This window comes from Oryzias melastigma, linkage group LG3 (assembly GCF_002922805.2).
Source record: "Oryzias melastigma strain HK-1 linkage group LG3, ASM292280v2, whole genome shotgun sequence".
In the NCBI taxonomy this organism is placed as follows: domain Eukaryota; kingdom Metazoa; phylum Chordata; class Actinopteri; order Beloniformes; family Adrianichthyidae; genus Oryzias; species Oryzias melastigma.
The window spans coordinates 5,733,538-5,758,302 of NC_050514.1; the positions used below are offsets into that span (position 1 = coordinate 5,733,538).

At 37.6% G+C, this 24,765-nt stretch overlaps 2 protein-coding genes across 2 annotated transcripts; both read left to right on the forward strand.

Annotated features, from left to right (window-relative positions):
- Positions 1-965: 965 nt before the first annotated feature.
- Positions 966-6,538, forward strand: LOC112160952 (CLN6 transmembrane ER protein; the record flags this gene model as incomplete). Its single annotated transcript, XM_024295880.1, is given in 3 exon segments — positions 966-1,021; positions 5,584-5,706; positions 6,047-6,538. Coding segments are annotated over 3 exon segments (450 nt in total), but the record flags the coding sequence as incomplete, so codon positions are not given.
- A 9,677-nt stretch (positions 6,539-16,215) lies between these two features.
- calml4a (calmodulin-like 4a) lies at positions 16,216-20,525 on the forward strand. Its single transcript, XM_024296334.2, has 5 exons — positions 16,216-16,949; positions 17,048-17,078; positions 17,225-17,365; positions 18,013-18,201; positions 20,278-20,525. The coding sequence occupies exons 1-5, from the start codon at positions 16,947-16,949 to the stop codon at positions 20,373-20,375; spliced, it is 462 nt and encodes a 153-aa protein (XP_024152102.1). The 5' UTR covers positions 16,216-16,946; the 3' UTR covers positions 20,376-20,525.
- The last annotated feature ends 4,240 nt before the right edge of the window (positions 20,526-24,765 follow it).

Consider the following 24,765-nt stretch of genomic DNA (forward strand, 5'->3'; position numbering starts at 1 on the left):
GTGTTAAGAGGTTAAATTTAGCTGCAACACCAACACCTCCACACATTTCAAATTCCGATTAATATTGATAAGCTGCAAAAAAAAAAATCAATACCTGTTCCTTCTAAGACAACCTCATGCAGGTTAATGAGATCAGGAAATACTGATATTGAAAAACTGATTTCTTCCTTGTCCTAAATTTGCATTTCAGGCCCCAGATTGTTTAGTAGATTACCCAGGGCACCTCTTGCAAACTCTTGAGTTTAGTTTAGAGGAACTTTGCCCTAAATCGATTTGGAGAGATGGTTGCAGAGCTACAAGAAAAGAATCGTTTCATCTCTGCGTTTTGCTGAGACTGTCCTTACTCTCCATCTTTCTTATGCAACAGACAGCGTTTCTGCACTGCACCAAGGTTTCCCGGTAGATATCTCTGTGTCTTCATCTTAATCCCTATAATCCAAAAAAGGATTGCCAGCGTCTGATTTTTTTTTTCTTTCTGGTTTCAGAAATCATTTAACATGAAAGAGCTGACTATAATCAACTTATTGAGACTCGTGCTTGTTTAAGTAAGCTCTTCCTCATTGGTGGCGACTTTATCAGATCAAGATCGGAAAGTGTAAAAGAAGACTTTAAACTATACAACATTAGGCTACAATGAAATGCTGAAATGTTGCCAAAATGTATAATAAAGTATTATCTTGTGCTCTCTGAAACATGCTGTCCTTTTACTTTCTCATGTTTTATTCCTACAAATCAGCAAATTGTCGGTTTGGTTTATATTTTGCAGTTAGGTTTTTCTGCACATGTTCAGTTTTTATCCATGTTTTGACCACATTCCCTCTAAATTCATCTTCTCCTCAGCTTAGCGAAGTAACACAGTAGGTGGCACTGTTGCGCAGTGGAAAGGAAATAGTGACATGAAGGTTTAAAGAAGGCTCCAAACAGTTTTCAAGCATTAATTCCAGCTTTTGGTCTTTCCTTCACAGATAGACTCCTTTGAACTGCTGTATTATTATGATGAACACCTGGGACATATAATGTGGTAAGTGTTTGTGATAATTGAGTACACTGTGTCCAAGTGCAGAACAAAGCACTTGCTGAAGTGCTGCAAGATTAAACACCTATGCCAGAAATGACACTTTTTTTCCCAGCTCTTTTTTTAATCTGTTTTATTTTTCTAGTTTTATATTTTGAAGGAAGACTGCAAAAACACACACACAGCCAGGAGCTTGTGTGCATCACTAATGTGTGTTTTTTTTCATCTATTCTGCAAATTGTCTTATTTAAAAAGATTGGTACCCTTCAGCTGTGATAGACAGAAATTAAAGAAAATCCAGAAAATCACATTCTCTGATTTTTAAATTTTTTTTTGTAAAGAATTTATTTTTATTTAATGGTGTAGAAAATAAGTATTTGGTCAATGTCAATTGTTTAGCTAAATACTGGCTGTGAATGACAGGTAAAACGTTTCCTTTAGGTCTTCACAAAGTGTGTTCACTAAAGCTGCTTTTATGGTCCATTCTTCCAATCAGATCTTCTCTAGAGCTGTGATGTTTTGAGACTGTTGCTGGGCAACCCAGACTTTTAAAAGATTCCCTTTAGACCCCTTGCAAGCGACGTCACAGTGCCTGCATGACCGTCTTCTCCGCCATTTTGGGATGCAGATCTTTCTTGTGTGGATTATTTGTGTTGTGCCTTCGATCAGTTCCCTCCATGTTCTTGGCAAGAGCAAAAAAAGTGTCAGGGTCTGTGACAGACCAGAACCGACGTCTGGTGTCTCTTCTTACAGAGCCTCCCTGCACCAACACACAAACACTAACAGCAACACATGTTCTATGATGAGATTTAGGTCTCTTTTCCCCTGAGCAGTCCGGACCGGACCAGTCCTCTCCTGACCAGTTTAGAATGGTCCGGACAGTCAGGCGAGTGTTTCGATTGAGTGTAGGACCATCAAGGCCTATGTGAGGTGTAAACCGATACCATATCAATGCATCATAAAGGTGCGACTACATCGGTTCTCCATATTCATAGATTTAGTGCCTCCTGTCCCTAACCACTTCAAATAAGGGGGGGGAAACTGAATGCAAAGAATTTAATATTATTTGCTAGAATATTGCGGGAGGTGAAGAAGAATTCAGCTGAAAAGACGACAGAACATTTGGCTTGGATCTTAAGTCAGGAAAAGTGCTGGCCATGTGCTTGCTGTTGTCGTAAAACCTTTCCTCTGATCAATGGATTTCACCGTGTGATGACACCAAAGTCAGTGATTTTACCCTTTGAATGGATCAAATCAATGTGTACTTGACTCACAAAAGGACAGAGAACGGTGCGTGTGTGACGTCGCTGCAAGAGGTCAATTGGATTGAGATCCAGAGACTGACTTGGCTACTCTTGTTGTCTAGGCGAAGTCTTTGGAATCTTTGTCAGGTTGGAAGATGCAATCAAGTTTCATCCCCAATGCTCTCATTGATAGAAGGAGGTTTTTGCCCAAAATTTAATCATTCATTATTTCCTACCTTTGCTTTTTTGTAGCAAAAACATGCATTTTAGTTTGAAAATACTAGGAGTGGGAATATTTAGACACCTAACGAATCGATTTGATTACGATTCAGGAGGCAACTATTCGATTATGAAACAGTCATAAAGGCATGTTCGATCTTTGCAATTTTTAAAAAATGTTTTCTCTTTACCACAAGACACTAGACCTAAAGTACACACTTTTTTCCACCAAAGTGTATTTGTAAGTAAAAACAGGATCAAAATATTTGCTTAACTTTTATCAAGAAAATAAAAATTTTGAAATAAAAAGGTTTTGTTTAACCCTTGTGGTATCTTATGGGGTCCAGATGACCCAAGCATTACATTAACGTGTTATCCATCCCTTGACAAATGTGGATGAAGGTGGACAGGATTTTTTGTCTGTCACGAACACCAGTGAAAACAAAAAAATGTTGAAAAAGTTATTTTTTTGGGGTCCATATGACCCTACTCCCAACGTCAACATACATAGGATAGCACAAGGTTAATAATCAAATTATGTATCAACAGTAGACAAGTTTTCTATAAAAACTTTTCTCCTGAACTCAACAACCTTAAGTAACATAATAGTGTTACTGTTCATCAATAGATGAGCTTTAGCAGGACGTGCAGTAACTCAGATCAAACAAGATAAATGGTGTCTAGCCAGCTACTGAACATGATATTCTAACAGTGTTGAGACGTGTAGTATAATTTTGTATGTTTGTTGTGTTCACTAAATACGTAATTCTGGTACGACACACCTTACACACAGGATGACTTTTGTTCAAAGCCCTTTGAGGGTCGACATTTAAAAAGCCAAAATGCTGGGGTCATGGTTGATTAGATCACGTGGTCTGCAGGGACAGCCACGTTTGAGTGCTCTTCAAAAATTTCTGAATGAAGTTGTGCAGCGCATTTCTACGGAAGAGGATTAGGGCCACTGAAAAAAAAGCCCATTAAAAATTCTGACTTTAAAGTCAGAATTCTGAGAAAAAAGTCATAATTTTTCATTGGCTTTTTTTTTCAGTGGCCCTAATCCTCTTCCGTACATTTCAGTTGTGCTCAATACTCTTGCATTAAGTTAATTTAAAGTAAATACATTTTTCAATTCTCTGTTATTTAAAATTCACAGTCGATTCAGATTATGGATCATGGTCAATGTGTCTAATAATCGGTTTCTCCCGCCACTAAAAAACACTGTTAATGTATTCTTCATTGACTTCAGTGTTCTCTGTCAATGATGAGAGCTGGTTTTACAGTAATGACAGAGGCAGAATTAGTGGGATCATTTTGACTTAATAAAGACATTTTGCTAAGAAGTTCTGTTTGTCTTCCATGTTCATAGGTGAGGGTTTTGTTAGACATACTCTATGTAAAGATGAAGATGTCATTTTTCTTGACATGTTTTGACCACTGGCCCTCAGACTTCTCTACACAGTTTCATGTGTGTCACTATTAGCTTAAGTTAATAAACGTGGAAACAACACCGAAATCTGTGATGAGGAGGTACAAGTTCTTCTCTGGGGATCGCAACCAGATGAGGAGACCTGGTCACTGGGATCTGACAGGTGTGTCTGGCGCTCCACACCTATTTTAAGCAGTTGATAGTGAGATGTCATGCAGGCCAGTGATCAAAGCCAAACTATGTATTTACCTTCATTTGTCAGATAATGTAAAAAAAAAACCCTAAGACTTTTTGTGTTAGCCTCTTTTCATCATTGGTGTCTCCATGGTGATTCTAGATATTTTCTTTCAATTCCCTTGACCAATAGCGGTACAGCGCAATCCTTATAAATCAAATTCCATTTTTTTGTCAAAGGTGCTTTGAGCTTGGCTCTAGTTCTGACTGCACTAAAAATATTCAAAGCATTTGGATATGTGCTTTGGCTGGATATCAAGTTAGATCATTTTTAAGCATCACCCAGATTGCCCTCAATAGTATCTAGAATTGAAAGAATAATTTATGATCAATACTGGATTTTTGAGATTCAAGGAAATCTTATTTTTCAAGTATTGACCATTTGAATTACGTATTTAGTCTGCCAATGCAACAAATGTGGTTCAGTATATTGGATATTAATGATGGAAATGCTGTTTGTTTTCCTTTCAACTATTCCCTTGGCGGGCCTGTGGTGGAAAAACGCAGCCAAAAACTGCATGAATGATACGTGTAATTTGGCTTCACTTTATTGCAGTTTTATTCCTGACCCAAACTCTGCATTTAGCCAGACTCTGGGTTGGCTCAAGAAGACACTAGAAAATGGCCCCCTGCGGTTGCACTCATTCACAAGACTTGGTACTCTCAGGTGGTCTCCTGTCCAAGAACCAACCGGGTCCAACTCTGCCCAGCTTCTGGGATCAGATGATTCCCGTGTGGTACAGCAGTACCAATGCTGCGAATGCAGTCCTTCTCTGCACTTGCTTACATCATGCAGCTCAATCTCCAGCTTTAGTACTATACTCATCTCAGCTCGAACTTCCCCCAAACTGGATTTTTAAAGCAAAAAAAGAAAAAACAAATGCTGCAATATGAGCTCAAAGGAGTAATTATTCCCCAGAAACTCATAAAACCATCCTCATTATCTTGAACGGGTTTTATTGCAGGAATTCAATTAAAAGTGATGCGTTTTTGTGAAGAAGTGAAATCCTTCGTGAGATCTAGGATCACAGTTTAGTAGAATTTCATGGAAAATTTCAAGACTTTTGGATAAAAAATGTTTGTTAATAAATTTGAGTATCCCAAATATAGAAATACTTTGGACAAACATAATGGGGCTTTATAAAATGGCAGAAATGCTGTAGAAAACCCATTTCATGGAACAATTATAAAGAAACACACTTGGCTAACAAAAAGCAGCTCTATGATTTTTCTTAGAACTTTGAAAAAAAAAGATAAGAAGAAAATGATGTTAAGACTCTATTTTTTTCTAAGTCTCTGCTGGTATTTACAGCTTTAGTTAAGATGCTTCATCCAAAGATTGACACACATTTGAACCCACTGTATATTTATCTTTAACCACAGAAACAATGTGAATCCCACAGGGAAAAGGGTATAGTCTGTTTAAGTGTCTCTTTATCTTTCAGGTATATTCCTTTCTTCATCATCCTATTTATCTACTTCAGCGGCTGCTTCTGCAGTTTTCAAGAAGAGAGGAGGATCACTGTGCCTGGTTGGCTGTTACTGGGACCCAGCGCCCTCTACTATTGGTAAGTTACATCAGTTACATCTAACATCACTGATTTGAATGACTGTTCACTTTGAATACATGCTACGAATACAATATTATACATCTATTATTTCTTGGAAAGTAGATGAGGCATACAGTTAAATACAATAACTTTCCAAGGAAAGAATGCAGTTGTATAGTTCAGCCATGACCTCTTAGATATATTAATTACTAACTATGCAATTGTCTGTTGTACTTGCATCAATGCAGTAAAAAAGGATAGCACTTCCAAGATAATTAAAAGGACTTTGTTTGAAGACAACTGTGCATTCTTCTTTAAATTAAACTTCTCAGTCTTAACATTTTCCTTTTTTTTTCAGGTATTTGGTCACAGAAGGACAAATCACTGAACTGTTCTTGCTCACTTTCTTTGCAATGGTTACCATGGTGATGTTTCAACATCATAAAGGCCTCAGCCCAGACAGTAATGGCCTGTTTCTTTTGTACAGTTTTAGTGTCACTCTGTTACTTGTGGCTCTGTGGGTGGCCTACTTATGGAATGACCAGGTTTTACGCAACAAGTACCCCGGACTTCTTTATGTTCCAGAGCCATGGTCTTACTATACATTACATATCAAGAAGAACCACTGAAATACAGGCCCAGAAAGTATATAGAAAACGCTGTGCTTTAGAGAGAATGTCAGAAGTCAGATTATGATACTGCTGTGAAAATTAGATGGTTAAATGGCCTTGTGTGATTGTGTAAGTGTGCTTTAAAATACTTTTCATTTTTTGTTTCAAACACATTTAAGTTCAAAAATCAATATTGTTTTTAAATAAAGAATGATTGGTGTGGTTCGTTCATTACTTCATCAGTTGCCTAACTTATTAATCCAATAGAGGAAAAACCATCGTGACAATTGACTGGACTGAAATTAAGTCAACTAAGTCATAATTTTTCTGCGATATGGCTGTTGCATGTTAAAACCAGCAATCGTCAGTAAGTAGTGATTGGTCCGAGTCTTAGTCTGAGTCATTTCTATGGCATGTTGGAAGTCCGCACCTTCACCATTTGAAAGTGGGTTTGGGGGAATATTTCAATCAAACATTTTGAACATTTGACATGAGACCACATACTTTTATTGAGGCATCTGATTGTTCTAAATGTCTTTGGGCAAGAAACCAAACTCCACATTTCACTGGTGGTCTGGTTAGCCCCGTGCATGGCAGCTCTGCAATCATCAGTGTGAGAATGTGTGTTCATGGGACTTGTGACAAGTCAAATAAGAGAATTTTGCAGATGGAGGCTTGATGTGAAATATATTTTTTGTAAGATCTGAGATTATGACAGATGTCAAAACCGCTATGTATATGAAGATTTAGAACAGAAATATATTCTACTTGAGGGCCACTATTCTGCCTTCTTCATCTGTCATTTTCAAGTAATATAGTCCTTAGGCCTAAGAACCTGGTAAACAAGTAGCAATTTCTAGAAAAAAAAAGTTGTTTTGATAACGAGTTCAAACAGGTGCCATTAATACAGGTAACGAGTGGAGGACAGAGGATCCTCTTCCAGAAGAAGTTACAGGTCTTGGAGAGCCAGAAATCTTGCTTGATTGTTATCAACCAAATACTTATTTTCCACCCATAATTTACAAACAAATTATTTAAAAATCAGACGATATAATTTTCTTCATTTTTTCCCCCCATTTTATCTATCATATTTGAGATAAACCTATGATGAAAATTACAGGCGTCTCTTATATTTTTAAGAGGGACAACTTGCACAATTGGTGGCTGACTAAATACTTTTTTGCCCCACTGTATATGGGCTTAGGCTAACTAAAAACATTGATCATTTCTTTCCTGAAAAGTTACTGCATCCAGACCAAAACAAACCATGTCTGCAGTAGAGGCAGCAATAAATACTGTTGGTTTATTAGGCTGTAGACCGGGGGTCTGCAACCTGCAGCTCCAGAGCCACATGTGGCTCTTTTACCCCTCCATTGTGGCTCTTTTATTAAAGAAAATTTAAAAAAAAGGTTCTAAATGTTAAAGAGGAAATATAAAGTAAGAAGTGAGAAAATGGTAAAAAGGGAGACTAATTCAAACTTCAACTCGTTTACAAACAGTTGAAGGACAGTGCATACCACGAGTTAAACTAGAATATTTTGACACATTTTTGTGCATCCTGTACCACAAAGAATCGATAGACTTTAATAAGCAAAACCAGTAATAAGGCGCACCGGATTATTAAGTGAATTTTCTATTTTTGAAAAAGTTAAGGAGTTTTAAGTGTGTTCGAAAAATATGGCAGGGGATCAATTAATAAGGTTGGATTTCATTTCGGTTTGTTAGATTTAATTTCTGGCAGAGATGCACCAACAACAGTGAAATTAACTATTTTTATGTAATCACTGCTGACATTACATTTGCTACTACTACTTTTGATGCATTGAGATGATCATATGTGACAGGGTGTCTTTTATTTTGAAAGGAACTTCTGTCAAAAATTAAAAAAAAAGGCAAAAGCAAAAGGCTTTTAATGTTTGTTTCATTCATGCAAACTGATAGCCTAAATACACATCAATGTCTAATGTTTTTTAAGGATGAAAGAAGACTGTAGCTCCGGGTTGTAGTTAGTGAGAAATCAACTGGGATGGCTCTTAAGGAGTTGAAGGTTGCAGTCTCCTGCTATAGACCAAGACATGCCACTTTTTAATCTTGGCTACACAAATGCTAAAAAGACTCACTGAGAACCCAAGCTCAGTTTTTGGAATTCAGAAGAAGCTGTTGAAGAAAATGTATTTATTTCTTTTTTTTACAGAGCACAGTTCTGCACCCTAAGTCTTTTAATGATAAGACTGACTTTTAGATAACACCTTTAGCAGGTTTGAGGCTTGTAACAAACACACCTGCAGGAAAGACTCTCACAGATTATGACAAACAAGAACAGCTCAAACCAACTGCTGATGTCTACAACAGCTCAAGACTGAGTCACTCCAGAACAGCTTCAGGTCATGACTCCAGAATGTGCATTAAAAGGGTTTACATTTCCGCTGACCAATGCCCCTACAGGCGTCTTATTTTTGGCCCTGTTCAGCAAATTAACACACAGATTGCAGCAGTGTTCCACAGGCATCTTTAGCAGCGCTTTAAGTCAAACCTATAGGCTATTGTATTATGCTGCAAAAGTGCAGTTACTTGGTTTTCAATAACACCACTACAGACACTGTCTTGATGTGAAATACTTAGATGAGAAGAGAACATCTGCTCTTCCTTTTTAAATGAATCATGATTAATTCGTCTATACTGCCCTTTTGAAGATTTCATGTTCCCTCCACTCTTTCTGTGTCTGGACTGATCACAGAAAAATAATACTTTTGTCTGAATTTTTGCTGAAAATAATTGTTATAGATGTATAATTTCACCCAAGCTGTTTGGCTTCTGATGTACAAACCAGGTTTTATTGCTCTAACAGCATCAACAACAACATTTTTATACTACTACACCAGAAATGAATGTGATTTTTTGATGTTGTGATTGAGGTTGAAGCTGTTTTTAAAAGGGGGAAAACACTTTTGATTGACAGGTGGCTGTTTGAGTTTTGTGTTCTAACAGCCATCAGGCTAGAATGTCCTGCCTACTCATCCACTTAGAGAAAAGCTTCCACCGGCTTTGACGTCACTTAAGATGTTTACCACCACACAGCTGAAAGCTGTCACACACAGCATAAACCAGTCAATCATGTAACAAACATTCTTTTTACTCATCTCTGGAAGCTTTGGCCCAATCTGAATAAAAGAGATCAGTTGCTCCACCTTATAAAAAGCTTCCAATACTGAGGTTTAAATCCATTATTCATTAACCACCATCAGCATTTTGACTCTGGGGTGTCTGCACCTTAGGTTCTGCACCTGATCCTGGGCTTGTAGGCTTTGTTCCTCATTCCAGCAGTAAAAAGGCTGTGGAGCCAAATTTAAGGTTTCCAAATCCTAATTTTAAAATGAAATCAACTGTCTTCATTAAACCCTTTAACACTGAAGCTTGTATTCTTTTAACTACCGTAACTCATCAACCGTTTACGCCGTTCCAATGGAGCAGCAGTGAATGTGAATTAAGGTGAATCAGTAAAATGAATTTAGTCATTTGTTGGATTTTGGCATATGAAAAGCCGCTTCTCTTCGTGTCAGAATCAGTTAATTCACGTTAATTGCGTAAACGGTCGAGGAGTTATGGAATGTCAAAGAGCGTGTTTTCAGGTGTTCCCTGCGACAGCTCCAGTGTTAAAGGGGTAGAAATATTTTCTTGAGGTCCCACTCCGATCATCCTTTGATTTATTGTAAAAGCATTCCCAGTGGTAAATTATGATTATACAAATTTTAGCCCAAGTCTAAAAATCTGTCGTTATCTACAACATAGCTTCTGCAGAGCAGCAGTAGCTAGCGCCTCACACCCCCAACTTAACATTACTGGTGCAACAAAAACTGCGAGCGGAGTTGAAGCTATCCAGCCGCACATTTCTGAGCCAGATGCCAGTTTGGACGAGGAAAACAAAGACATACTTGATTCACAGCGATTTGAAAGAAGAAATACTCAAAATGCAATTTTAAGCTTCATTTTTATGTCCTCTATCACGAGGAGAAAAATGCCACGAAATCATGTTTAAAACACCAAAAGAGGATTTTCATCACAATGGATCTTAAATGAAGTAGAGTAAAACTGATTAGTGCAAACTGTGTTCCAGTTTTTCTAACAGACATTTTACGTGACAGCTCTTCATCCTAACAAACCTGACTCACATTTCTGGACTCGCACCCTATAAGTAGTATCTAAAGTATGGGGCATCTGAACAACAGGTTGTACACTACCCTGCATTTTAACTGTCTTTGCAACCCCCGTCTGGTGGAAAAGCCCACCAACATCTGCATTTCCTGCAGTGATACAGAGCAAACCTAAATCCATCCATCCTCATAATCTTGTTCTGGGGAGCCATGGCGAGTGTTGGCCTGCAGCATCTGTGTTTGCTATGAGAGCTTGAACATCCAAACACAAAGGCCCTGAGGAGAGTGGTGAGAGCTGCTGCAAAAACTGCCACCTGCTGATGACTTGGCATAGACCATGAAGGCTAACTCAGACCCCCCCCACCCCCCACACACTATACCTTCAGGCAATAGATGTTAGTGTCTGCTCAGCACCACTGCAAACATTTCTTCATCACCACACGTTTCACTTTTTAATCATTTTTTCATTAGGGTTATATTTATTGATCATATTTTCTCTTCTTTTCTAATTCGTTTAAACTTTTGTTGTTCTCTTTTTCCTTTGCTCCTTGACAAAAGTCGTCTTGACCTTTCAGTTTGAATGAAGAGTTTGAGGTCGTTTGTGTTGACATTTGGATTAAGATGTTTGTGTTGATCTGACTGCTGGTTTGTTTGTCCATCAGACTGTGTTCCATGTTGCAGTTGTTTGCTCAGATGTAACGTTGCTGCCCTTTTCTCTTAAAGAGAAGACGTCTTTTCTTGTAAATGAGTCATGGATTTAGTTTATTATCATTAACTGTTGAGAGGTTCCACCCACTAACCTCTGCAGGAAGTGACCATGATACTTAGGTGGAATTTCATCCTTTTATTAAAAAGTTGGATCAAACTTTTACAGAGTACTCTAGACAGTCACCATGACAGACAAATGCAAAATGGATTCCAGGCAGGAACTGGTTCTGAAACTGGTTCTAATATATCAACGTCCTTATTGTGAAATAATGAATGACTTCATTTGGTTGGAGCATTTTCTATGGATGATGTAACATTCACTCGCTTCAGTTCTCTTATGCATTCAATGTGTATTATGCAGTTATATAACTTAACATGTGTAAGATTTTGCATTTTTTTAATGAATTTTACTCGAAAAAATAGACTCAGCTTTAGAATTGTGTTGCTTAAAATACAGTCAAGTGGAATGATGAACTAAAATTGTTTGACTTTGTCTTTGTAATTAACTTATCTGCAGCAACAGTTTTGTCAAATATTCTGAAAATGGTGAGTTGGAGTGAAAAAAATAAATGACATAAATTCAAGTTGTTGAAAGTAAAAGCTGTATTTACTGACAGTGAAAACAGGCACAACTAATTTATAAGTCTATTACATGGATGATAGATGAAACCTCGAATATGTCTGATTAAGAAATCAAATATGACCTTTCTAATTGAATTTTAAGTTCTAAAATTGAGTGGTTAAAAGCTTGAGAGTATAACTATATTAAAATGTGCACATAAATGTTGCCACTCTTTTTTTATTGGTAGGAAAGCTAACAATGGTCTCTTGAATAACAAAAAAAAGGGAAAAACTCAATGCTGACAAAAGTGAACACTAACTTTCTAAAAATCCTTAAATCTTACATGGAATTGTTGTTCATCCGCATCCTTCAAAAAACAGATGAAAGGAACAGGCCTGAGCAACAATGATGGTACTCTGCGACTGAAAGCAGACTTTCTGACAGCAGGCAGCACATTTCTCAGCAGAATGGTTTGATGGTGTTGAGATTTGATGTAGCCACCACACATTTAACACACCCCGTGACAGATTCAACAATGCAGCCCCAGATCCGTTTTGAGCCCCCTCCATGTTTCACAGTACGGTCAGTCTTCTTCTCTCGCCACGCTTCATTGTTGAGTTAGTGAACATAGAGTCGATGGGCTGCGCCAACAGAGCAGCTTTCCAGGTGGTGTGGTCTAAAATAGTCACACCTGGTTTACGGTTGTAATCGCCACAGTTCCCTTTCAATTGGTAATTATTACCTTCAGCACAATCAGCGATTTTTTTCTCCTCTCAAGATAATTTCAGGTTTTGTCATATTTTGTGTTTAATTATTACTGTGGAGGATTTTCATTAACTACACTTTCAATCAATCTTCTTTGGTTCTGCAAAATTTTCCTCAACTTCAAATTGGCAACAATTTAATATTGTGACAATTGACTTTATAAGAGAAGTGGACTGAGTGAGTGTGACCTCACCTACTTTTTCTTCTGCTCATTTCAAAATGGCTGCTCCCATTAAAACACTTTTGGCGGGAGAACGTTTTGCTAATTTTCAAAACTTTATAGTGACAACTTGTCTATTCTTTTTCGCTGTTTTAAATGATGACTTGCTGTTTTGAAATAATAATAATAAAAAAAGATAGTTAACTCTTTATAATACAGTTACACCATGTTCAAAATGTCTGCATCATTCTTGACACAGAAGGTAAATAAGGTGCTTTTTCCTGAACACTCATGTGAATATTTTAGAATCTTAGACTTACACTGTTATGAGTAACAACTTAATAAATTACACAATAAATCAGCATTTTTTGTAGTTGTGAATTTCATTTAGCGGTTTAAAAGCAACACATTAATTTCCCCCAAATTACAATTTTTTTGTCAATTCTTAGTGGGCTTTACAGGGTTTATAGTAAAATGTAAACCCTTTATCTTACAATTAAAAAGTGTGTTGTGTCGTGCTTTTTATGGAGTCGTACATGTATTTGAGATGGTACCTGAAGGCAGCAGAGATTTAAATCATCCCCTGTAAAAAAAAACAAAAAAACAAAACATTTAAGGGCTCACAGAGGTGATAGTTGGCAAACGTTCTTTTTGTTGATTGACAAAATAAAAGACTGTAAGTATTCATTACTAGAATGTGAAGTTTGAAAGAAACAGGAACAGGGTGTTGAAGGTGAACTGGTGTGACTTAAGATTGTCAGCTAGAATGAAGCAGAAAGTGTTAAAGATAGAAGTGAAACCAGCTATGGAGAATGATCCAGAGACAGGGACACCTGGAAGTGCAGATACGAAGACGCTGAGGTTCTCTTTAGGAGTGATGAAGATAGCCAGGATCAGAAAAGGGTAGCACACAAACCCAGACTTGGAGGAAAAAAGAAGTATAGTGAGTTAATAATAGAGATTTTTTTTAAATGTTCTCTTCCTTAAGTCATTTTGATTAAAAAAAAAAAAGCTTAAATATGTTTCTTTGAATGTATCCTAAAGTAAAAAACGCTTCTGGGTCAGTCTGGTGACAGCTTTTTTGGAAAGAAGGGATCCTTAATGAGAGAAATGACCCAATACTTACAGGGTGTCTCATCTGGAAAGGACGTTTGAATTCTGCAAATTAAAAAGGAAGGGAGGTCCAGTGCTGCCTCTATTATCTCCTTTAGTGAGGGATAACCTTTTCTTAAATTAGATCCATAATCCATCCCATAATGCTTTTCATTCACAACATTGAAGCTTTTGTGGATTAAATGTAAAACCTGTACAGTGAAACTGAACCCACTCAAATAGCTCTTACTGAGAATGTTCCATTCTACTGTCTGTTTTTAACCCTTATTGATGGTTTGTCGTGTGATTTCATGTTTTTGGGGATTTTATGTTTACATGATTCACATGTGCTCTTTTTGTTATCTTTTGTTGTGCATTTATAGTTTAATTTGGATGACACACCATTTAAAAAGATGCTGGAAAGTCAAATTCTGCAAATCCACAGTTCCCCTTTCTCCTGTTTCTTTTTGAACCTCATTTTTATCCTCTGCTTTGACCCATGATGTTTGCCAGAGGTGTTCGAGCATATAGGAGAATGAGATAGGAGTTTTTTTTTTCTTAAAATTCGGATGCACTCATGGGACTGTTTTAAAGGGCAGTTACAATTTCTGTCGTCATCTTGCACTGTCACTCTTATTTCCATTCCTTAAATCTGCTAGAAGGCTGCAGGAGGATTTCAAGGCAGTTGTAGAAGTGTTTTGCGCCAGGCTTGAATTGCAGAAAATGATTGAATCTGTGGAAATGTCCCTCAGCCCAGCATTTCAAAAACTGTTTTCCACAGCATCTAAGTTCTGCAGGTGAGGATCATATTGAAAGCAACCCGTCTTAAGGAAGACGGTGAACATCTGCAATAAAATATTCAAGCTGAACTACAGTAAAGCTATTTGCACTCCAGGTATAAACACATGTTCTAAATGGACATTCTTTAACATGCATATGTGAACATCTTTTTAACATACGGTATTTCCACTAGTCTGTTCCAACTCAACACAAGTGCATGTACTCACAGTTAAAAAAGGCGTGGTGCGAAAAGTCAAAGCTATGCTAATCCCACATATCATCCTTTTTCACCGCTCTATCACGATGTATGAAAGACTTGGTGTCATAGAATTCCGGTCAAACACAAAGCGCAATTATTAATTTGTCCTCCATTGTCGTTTTTGAAGCGGGCACTTCTGTGTATTTCAAAGCACACTACCCATCCGCCATTACCAAATCTGAGTCCCTGATTGGTTAAAATTCAGCTAGTTTGCATTTTACCAGTGAACGTCCAATTTGTGCTCAGAGCAGATAAGATACTTAAAAACTTGCGTAGCAATATGCAAAACGCGAGAGTTCTGTATGCAGAATCCCAAAAAGTGAATTTGGAAATGGCCGCTTAAAAACCAAGTTGAACCAGGTGTTGAGGTGCTCCTTGAATCGCGGAAAATATGGTGAAATATATTGTACTGCTTTGCCAATAGAATCTTCTGGAGATATAAAAAACACATATCCAATTTAGGCCCAATCCGAATTCTTCCCATCTTTCTACCCCTCCATTTGTAGAGGCATTTGTAGTGTCCAAAATAGTATTTTTAAGGTGAACCTTCCGAGAGGACTGATGCAGACCCCTCCGTCGCGAGGGAGTTCACGCTGTGGGTGCGCTCTAAAGCACAGAAGTTTACATTTAAATGTTAGTAAAGAATTTTTAATTTTTCCTCAAGTCATCTCAAGCCATGACCACAGAATCTGTTCCGGAGGACTGTCGGGGCCATCCTTCAAGCTTCATGTTCCTTTTGAGGGTCACCGGGGCCGCTCCTCTTCATGTGTTGGTTCCTGAGGAGGGTCACTGGGACTCCCCTTCACATCTGTTCCTGAGGAGGGGTTCTGATACCCCTCACATCCGTCTGGCTGCAGGAGTTCTGTTTTCTATGCTTTTGTTTTGGTTATAAGGGTCCCTTCGTCATGTGTGTGTTGGGCATCTGGGATCTGCCCCTTTGGTGAGGGGTATTGTCATGATTCTAGGCTTAGGTTTTGTCACGTTCTGCTTGTCCTTTCAGTTTCAGCTAAATAAATATTTTAAGTTTCTGCCACCAAGCCTGGTCTTCTGTGTTTAGGTCCTCCACTACCTCTTCCTGACAACATTGTCATTTGAATTAAAGAATCAAAAGCGTCGTATTTTTTATTTATTTATTTATTTATTTAAAAGTCGAACTAAATAATATTTTTTTATCTTAATTGCAATAAACAATTTTCAAATCAAAAGCCTGAATTGCAAATCAAACTTCCAATTGAATAATGCATTTTTTTAATTGTCAGTTGAGAATTTTATATTAATTTGAATTATGGGTTTAAAAAGATTTCCATAATTATGACACAATATTACTTCAATGTTTTTTTTTCATATGCATGTATAAAAATTAAACTTTATTTATTAACTGCTTTTTATTCTTTGAAAACCGAAGCGCTTTACATAAAAATAATTAAAACACTCATATAAATGTATTTAAAAACAAAAACAGAACATAAAACCATCAACCCACCCAGCTCCCCCAAATACAACCCCAAGATTCATTTATGCCAAATATGATGAGTTAAAGTATTGTTTAAAATCATTTTTTAATCTAATGGATCTTTCATGATATTTATACGTACCTTTCATATCAAAGAAAAATACATTTTCCAAGAATTTTGAATTTCACCTCAGACCCAATTTCTTCAGTTTTTTTTGTAAAGCTCAGACAGGAATGCTGTCCAGCAGTTATGTGAGCAGGAGACAAAGCCAGCTGAGGCCTGATGGTGTCTGACCTTTTCACAGACCATTGCATTGAGGTAAAGGAGGCCAGCATTATCAGGACGGACAGACAGGACAGCCTTAAGATTTTGTTTTTTTCGTTTTTCCCCCAAAAGCTCTGAGGCATAGATCTGAATAAAAAAAGTTCTATTTAACGTAGTTAAATGTTCCCTCATGTGACCCAGACTATGCTCTTAGTCAAAAGTCCATCATAATTTATGTGCTTAAGAGCCTTTCTCAATAATTATTGTCATTTTCTAATATAATGGCGACTCGTGAGGAAAAGAGCAGTACAGCACAGGTGGATCTGGTATCACTGTTTCCACAGCAACACATATTAAATTGCACTGCAGCCTACAGACGGTGAACTTTAGACAGGCGGAGGAACAGGTGACTCAGAGAGCAGGAGTCCTTCCGGGAAAGAACACCTTCAGAAATGGTAAGAGCAACAAAATCCTCCGTCTTTAGCTCTTTTTGTAGTTATTGTGAACATTTCTTCCTTTGAAGAAGTGACTCTATGATGTTGCTTCTCTGCAGGCTAAGTTTCTAACACAAGCTCAAATCAACGGTAAGATTTTACATGTTTTATTTTTATGCTGCTGTGTTTCAGTCAAATAGCAACTGTGATCTCTAACGTTTCCTCTTCAGAGCGTTTTGTAGTCTGCCTGACCTGATGTTAGCAGCCATCTCACTGCTTTCACTTTGTCTCTGCAGAGTTCAAGGAGTGCTTCTCCTTGTATGACAAGAAGCGGAACGGAAAAATAGATTCCAAAGATCTGATCACCGTCATGCGCTGCTTGGGGACGAGCCCCACCTTCAGTGAGATAGACAGGCATCTACAAGTTCACAAAATCGGTGCGTAAAACGAGCAGCTGCTACTCGGGTTTGTAAGTCAAACGAATTGAAGTTTGAAGTCTAAAGTCAATCAGATTTACGGATTTGTAACTATCATAAAATAAAAAAAAGGAAGTGTCTTTTTGTCTCAGCACAAGAAACAGATGCTTTGTTTTTAGTCATTTCAGTAATTAAATTGAAATTTCTGGTTCTTAAGTTGTAAATGAACCTTGAAAGTAGCAGAGAAAATTAATTTGTTCGCTTTAATGAATTCATACAAGCAGAAAAACAGTGTACTTTAACACAATAGTAACAAAAGATCTGTCGTCTAAAGACCATTTTTGATCTGAAGTCTCTTTGTAAACTAATTCTTTTTACTTCAAAACAAAAAAGTAAATGTGTGGCCTCGTGGAAGAGTGTCCGCCTGGAGAATGGAGGGTCGTGAGTTCAAATCCAGTCTGAGTCATACCAGTCCCTCCATGCTTTACACTCAGCATTCAGTATTTGCGGGGGTTAAACTGCCAAATTGTTCCTGAGCGCGGCTGTGTCTGCAGCTCACCGCTCCCCCAAGGGATCAAATGCGGTGAACGAATTTCACCCACCTAGATGCGTGACACCGAATGGAACTTTAACTTGACTTAAGTTTTGTCAATGAACTCTGTTTTCAGATAAGAAAGGTGAGCTGGACTTCTCCACTTTCCTGACGATGATGCACAGACAGATGCAGCAGGAGGATCCCGGGACGGAGATCCTGGAGGCTTTCAGGATGACAGACAAGCAGAACAAAGGAACCATCCAGGCGTCTGAGCTGAAGGCTAAACTCACCAAGCTGGGAGAGAAACTCTCAAATGCAGAAGGTAACTGCTGAGTGACGCTGGCCGTCCGCTCAACTAATGCGGTTGTATTAGCATCTGCGGTTAGGAGAAGCACATTTTTAAAAGTTATTCATTTAAGGAATTAGTCAGTTTAACGCAAATTTTTTAGTAACGTTTTTCACCTGCTGGTCAGAAGGGTCAAGAAAGTTATTTTATCTTTTACCACAAAACCATTAAGACTTTGCATGTTTTTTTTTAACTATTCCTGCAAGAAGGGAGACTGCAGAATCAGCGACAGACAAAACCAAAAATACTCACAAGTAATTTTTTTTTTTTTTTTTTGCAAACATAAGTCAAATATTGAGTCTTTGGCTCCAAGTTTTAACCACGTCTTTTGTCAGTAATCTCAGGTAAGTGTGATAGAAGATGTCATGTTTGACTTTCTTGCATTTTTAATTCAAGTGAATTTGCTGCAGCAAGACGGTATCAGGGCTGCACGGTGGCGCAGTGGTTAGCGCTCTTGCCTCACAGCGAGAAGGCCCCGGTTCGAATCCCGGCTGGGACCTTTCTGTGTGGAGTTTGCATGTTCTCCCCGTGCATGCGTGGGTTTTCACCGGGGACTCCGGCTTCCTCCCACCGTCCAAAAACATGCTTCATAGGTTGATTGGTGACTCTAAATTGCCCCTAGGTGTGACTGTGAGAGTGAATGGGTGTGTGATTGAGGCCCTGCGACAGACTGGCGACCTGTCCAGGGTGTACCCCGCCTTCGCCCTTCAGTAGCCGGGATAGGCTCCGGCACCCCGCGACCCCGAAAGGGACAAAGCGGTCACGAAAATGGATGGATGGATGACCACAAAATCATGTTTCTACATGGTAAAGGGGGACTTTGTGGTTCTCATGGTGTTTTTTTCAATTTTTATATTTGATTTATTTCCAACATGTAAAACATTACAAAAAACAACAACAAAAATCAATGCAATCACTTTTTATAAAAGGTCACAAACCAAATTCAATAAATACACGTTTTAAAACAGGACATGCGAAGCAAATGTTTATTTAAGCCTATCCCTGTCTTTTTCTAGTAACTTAAATAAGTTACAATATATAAATCTAAATAATACAACACAATACCGCACACTGATACACACACACACTCGTCCTTACTGTTCGATTTATTGGTTGTTTGAAAATACCAAACCCCCTCAGTGAATAATCTCTTAATCTCACTAAACTGTTTCTGAATATTATGGGGTATTGTTAGCTTTACGGAGACGTTTTGCTGCATACAAATAAAATAAATCAAATAAATGTATTAATATAGAACTAAGAAATAATATGTTGCTATGATCAGAGTATACAGCATTATGAGCAGTCTTTATTACACGTTTTTAATGGATGGATGATGGATAATCTTGTACTGACTGCCAGTCTGTCGCAGGGCAAAGGACTTCATTCTTGAGTGTTATCTAACAAAAATCACTTGCTGTCATCTCTCATTCATTTGACTTCTTGATAAATTATTAAAGCCTCTGTTGAAGTTTTTTGTGTATTTTTACATTTGATGGACAAATTTGGGCAGTAATAAGGCATCCGAGAAACTTGTTGGATCTCTATTAAATGTGGACTGACTTCTTGCTCAAAGTTCAAGAAGCTGCAAATGTTCTTAAAACATTATTACATTTCTATCAAGTGAGAGGATCTATTCTCTTACAATGAGGATGCAAGTTCACCAAAAGAGCAGGGAAGAAAAATTGAAAGAAATCTAATTTATTCAGTAGTCAAGGTTAATTAATAAAAAAATCACATTTTAGCTAGAAAATCAGAAGGAAATCATTCATGTGTGCTGTCGTTGAAATGGGAACCTAGTAGAGCTTAATGAGTCGGTTGGAGATTTAAATTAGAAGAATAAGACTTGGATGTTGAGTTTTTTTTTTTTTAATAATGTAGAAAGGTATAAACTTTGTTTAAAAAACAGGATTTATTTAAAACAATCATTGGGCGTGTAAGGTTTTAGAACTCGTAAGGATTGATCGGCACGTCAATCAAGGACCAAAACTTTTATAATGTCTCTTTTTTATTTGGCCTCTCAAACAGCTGCTGGTTTTCTTCTCTCTGCAGTGGATGAACTCTTCAGGGAGGCAAACGTCAGGCCGAACGGAGTCATCAACTATGAAGAGTTCACCCGAATGGTGACCCTGCCACCAGTCGATTACTGAGTTTTCAAAAAAAAAATCATCATTCAAAAATGTCTCAAAATTACAAAATAAAAGCATGGACTAATGTTCCATTCTTTGAATTTTTACACATACATATGTAAATAATCTGATGTGTGATTTGTTGAAAAAATAAAGTTTAATTCCCGTGAACTAAGTAGTGATAGTTTTTTTTAATACTATACCAGCAGTCTGTCTGAAGAACGCTCCCACTGCGATTGCTGCATCATTTCCCAGCTTGGGTTGAACCAAAGACTCTCACAAATAAGAACCAATGCCTCCCTGCTTGGCACTCAGCATTTAAGGTTGGATGGTGGGATTAAATAACCAATGGGAGCCGAGAGCAGCCGCGACTGCAGTTACTTCTCCCTCCAGGGGATGGAGGGGTTTATATGCTGCAAACAAATTCTGCACACACACATAAACTGCTGTGTTCATATAAAAACACTCAACTTCCTTCCCTCTTTTTCTATTTTGCTGTTTTCAAAGTTTTTGCAGCTTGCTCACATCCATGAATTAAAAGCGTTATAGAAGTTTTAAATCTACATCATCATAAAAACTTTATTTTTGTAATATTTTCCTCAAAAACTGAGATAAAACTGAAATAAAGATTCTTATTATATTTATTTTGATTAATTATTATTATTTTTTCCCATCTTTAATCACTTTTTTCCCAAATATATTAATGTTCTCTAACAGGACGTACGTTAAAAGGTTTACTAGAAAACAAAAGCTCCTATTAATTGTCCTTTTCTTTGTATTTTGTAAAAAACAAAAGAAAAATGCTTTATGATTGCACAAAAGATAAAGATAATTTTTCCCACTGTTGTCAAATATAAGTCTCCAGTGTTTAAGCATACACTGAAAACATATTTATGGTTTTATTGTACATGGGCTGTATTTTTGTCAAGCAGCAGATAAAATAAACCCCACAGGGAGCAAAGAATGGAGCAACAATATCAACATCTGCTGTTCACAAATGTAAATGTATATTCTCCAGAGCCTTTCTGTCAAGACTAAAGATAACCCAAACGTGTCTATCTGCTACATATTTGGAATATCATAAAAAATATTATAGTCTGGATCCTAACACTGTCAGATATAACTGATAACTTGTCAATGAATTTCAGATGCATCTTTGTGCGGAACATTTTGTAGATTTAGATGTTGTTTGTTTGAATTCATATTTGGAACAAATGTTTTCTGCTTCATTCAGATCACATTTCTGTTCATTTTATTACAAACCCTGGAGACAATTTACAACCAAATTTCCCTACCTTTTACCAAGCAGCATGTTACAGATGTTTTATTTAAAGCCTCATGTGTGTTGTTGGCTTCAATAATAACCCCTCTCAGCAACATTTCATGAATGATGTCACGCATCGACGCCTTGGTGGTTGTTCTCTGCGTGAGTTCTGCTCTGGCGTGTGCAAAAACACACATGTATTCATCTTCATAAGCATCGGAACACATCTGAGGGATAATGACATATTACATCAAGTATTCAAAAATTGAAATCAAAATACTGACTTTAAAAAAAAAAGGAAAACTAGAGCTATAGCTAAACGAGTCATGATGCTGCTAGCTCAAACAAAATGAGATTGCAGACGGATGTCATGCACTAAAATGGCTGAAGTTATGTATATAATAGTAGTATCCTTCTTGGTTTCAAAACAGTAAATGTATAAATGTATTTTTTAAGAACTTATTTTCCTTTTGACTGCACTCCCTTCTCATTGTGTACATGTAAGACTCCTGTGGGAACTGCAGTAATATAATTTAGTTAAAGCACTAAACCGTCAAGGTTCTATGGCACGCAGGTGCTACCCGCCCCCGCCCTCACTGCCCCGCTTTGACCTGCCCTCTTTGGCTGAGCAGCTGCTACATGAGCCTCATCCTCCCCCTCTCCCCCTGCCACCTTGGTTGGAGCTGCACAAGACAAATAAAAAAATTAAATAAATAAAAACACTTTTTTTTTCAAAATTGCATCTTTTCTGTTGGTTTTATGTCCATACCACTTTATGTTCTGGTCACCTGGAGGTGACAAACACCTCTATGTAGGTTTTAGAAGAATCGGCAAAAGTAAACTTTTGTATTTCCTTGGCCAACTGAAGTTTTTTAGTAACCACAACAACATTTTTTATATGTTCTTGCAACACATTCTCATCCCCAAGTCGTCACATTTATGTTGGGTTAAGGACCCATTCGCCTCACTTTTTACATTTTGGTGTCCCTAACTCGTTGTTTTTTGATGTGCTGCTCCCATTAAATTATGGGTCCCAACCTCCGGGCTGTGACCCGGAACCGCAGGTCCAGTACCGCGACACGCACTGATACTCTAGCCCAAAACCAGCACCCTAACCTGGTAATGGTTTGCATCTGGTACCACGTCTGGGGTGGTTTGCGGTGGGTACCTTGTATGGTACCGGGGTGAGTCCGTTACCTCATCTGGTACTGTGTCCAATACCTCCTCATGAGGGTTGCGGATCCTTGATTTTAAGAACAGCCAGCACGTCAAAAAACAAAAAGTTAGGGACACCAACATGTAAAAAATGACATGGAGGGGTCGTTAACCAAACGTAAATATGTGACAACTTGGGGATGAGAGCGTGTTGATTCATATAATTTCATTCATCTTGAGCCAGGGATTTATGTATTTCATTTTTACAATATTCTGGTAAAAATATGTGAGCAACCGGGGTACGTCACTTTTGTGAGCATGCCACGCTTATGATGTTCAAAATCTACAACTTCAAAATCCAACATTTTTTCCACGTGATGCTGAAGGAGTTAGGAAGAGATACAGTGAAATCCTTTGGAAGGGTTTAAATTTGTAGCTTGTACAAAATGGAACTTTTAAAATTCAAGATAGCGGCCTCCTTCTGAAGTAAAATTTCAACGAAACTTCAGTTGTGATTAAAGACTTAACCTGGCAGTGAATGTTTAAACTGTCGGGAAGATTTGCTCAGACAAAAATATGATAATTTCTCAATTTCACATTTTGACACAAAATGGCTGCCAAACCATCAGTCCTGTGGCCATTCCATAATAATTTTAAAACTTCACTAAACTCAAAATTCATTTTCATGGGTGGTAGGGATGAAATCTTTTGCTTAAACAAGCAGTAAAATAAAAATAGAACTGAAAAAACAATGTGGTCCTTGTTGTTCAGAACTGCTGCAGAAATCATAATATAAACCTATGAAAGTTGCAAAAATTCCCAAAGTAATGTCTTTTTACTCTTTAGTCAGTTTATTAACTGCTGTGGTTTAGACCAATTGTTTTTTTCCACTTGTATTTGCAAGCCAGCCATATTTTCTGAGAAAATCCACAAGAAACTGCATGAGATTAAAACTAAAAGGGAGAATAAAAACAGAGTAAAATGCTTTAGTCAGCACCGTCAGACTGCTAAGTGGATCCGAGCGGACAGGAAGAGGAAGTTTAAAAACAACAAGTGATGCAGAGCAAAGATTAATCTGTCTATTCCACAGTACACCTCCGAACAAATGTAAGCCATGGTGACAGAACAAGGACATCACCTGCTGCCATAACGGCTTTTATGTTACTGCCGTCTTTCTGACTCTTCTATTGTTGTTGGAATGGGTTTTCGTAGGCGCTCCTATGGAAGGTTAAAACCCTCAAAAATCAATATCCTACAAACTTAAATTTTAAAATGTTTTTTCAAGTATTCATGATTCAAAACTTAAACACGATTTTCATTGTGTTCACTGTTTTTATGATCTTCAGGTGAAGCTCTTATCTTTTCATTAAATGCTTAGAGTCACACACATCAATCTTTTGAAAGCATGGAAAAATGTTATCGTTTTATTTAACAGAAAACCTCAAGGTGTATAAGTAAAAACTAATAAACGGAGTGTAAAGCACAAACCTTTCACTTCATTCTTAATCAGAATAAAGATGAAAACTATGACACTTTGAAGTATTTGGCCCTGCACAGAAGCTTTTGCATTAATAATAGCCAAAGTTTTTTCAATGAAAAAAAAATGCTTTTGTCTTCAGTACAAAGGTACAAATGTAATTATAAATGTTTGAATGGAAGTAACTCAGTTTGAAAACTCTACAGTTAAAGCAGGATTTTCTATTTCCCTACAGCAGCTTTATGTCCAGATTCTACATGTCACAAAGGGGCAGACCGCTGGTTCCACGTGCAGCAGGTTAGTTCATACAGGAACTAAGCACAGCTAAAAGTCCACAAAGCTAAATCAGGGTCAGACAGACAGAGGTCAATCAGGAGCATGGGAGCATCAAAGCAGAGACTAAAGCTGTCAGGGTCCAGGTGAGGGTTGGTCGGTCGGGCAATCAGAGGGTCAGTTACACAGAAGATCAGGTCCAGTAATGCAGTCAGGGTGGCACAAACAATACTTCACACTGA

What these genes read in the sequence shown, in the direction of transcription:
- calml4a (XM_024296334.2), top strand. An exon ending in AACACAAGCTCAAATCAACG is followed by an intron (nt 17,079 to 17,224) that starts GTAAGATTTTAC and finishes TTGTCTCTGCAG; the next exon opens with AGTTCAAGGAGTGCTTCTCC. An exon ending in TCTACAAGTTCACAAAATCG is followed by an intron (nt 17,366 to 18,012) that starts GTGCGTAAAACG and finishes CTCTGTTTTCAG; the next exon opens with ATAAGAAAGGTGAGCTGGAC.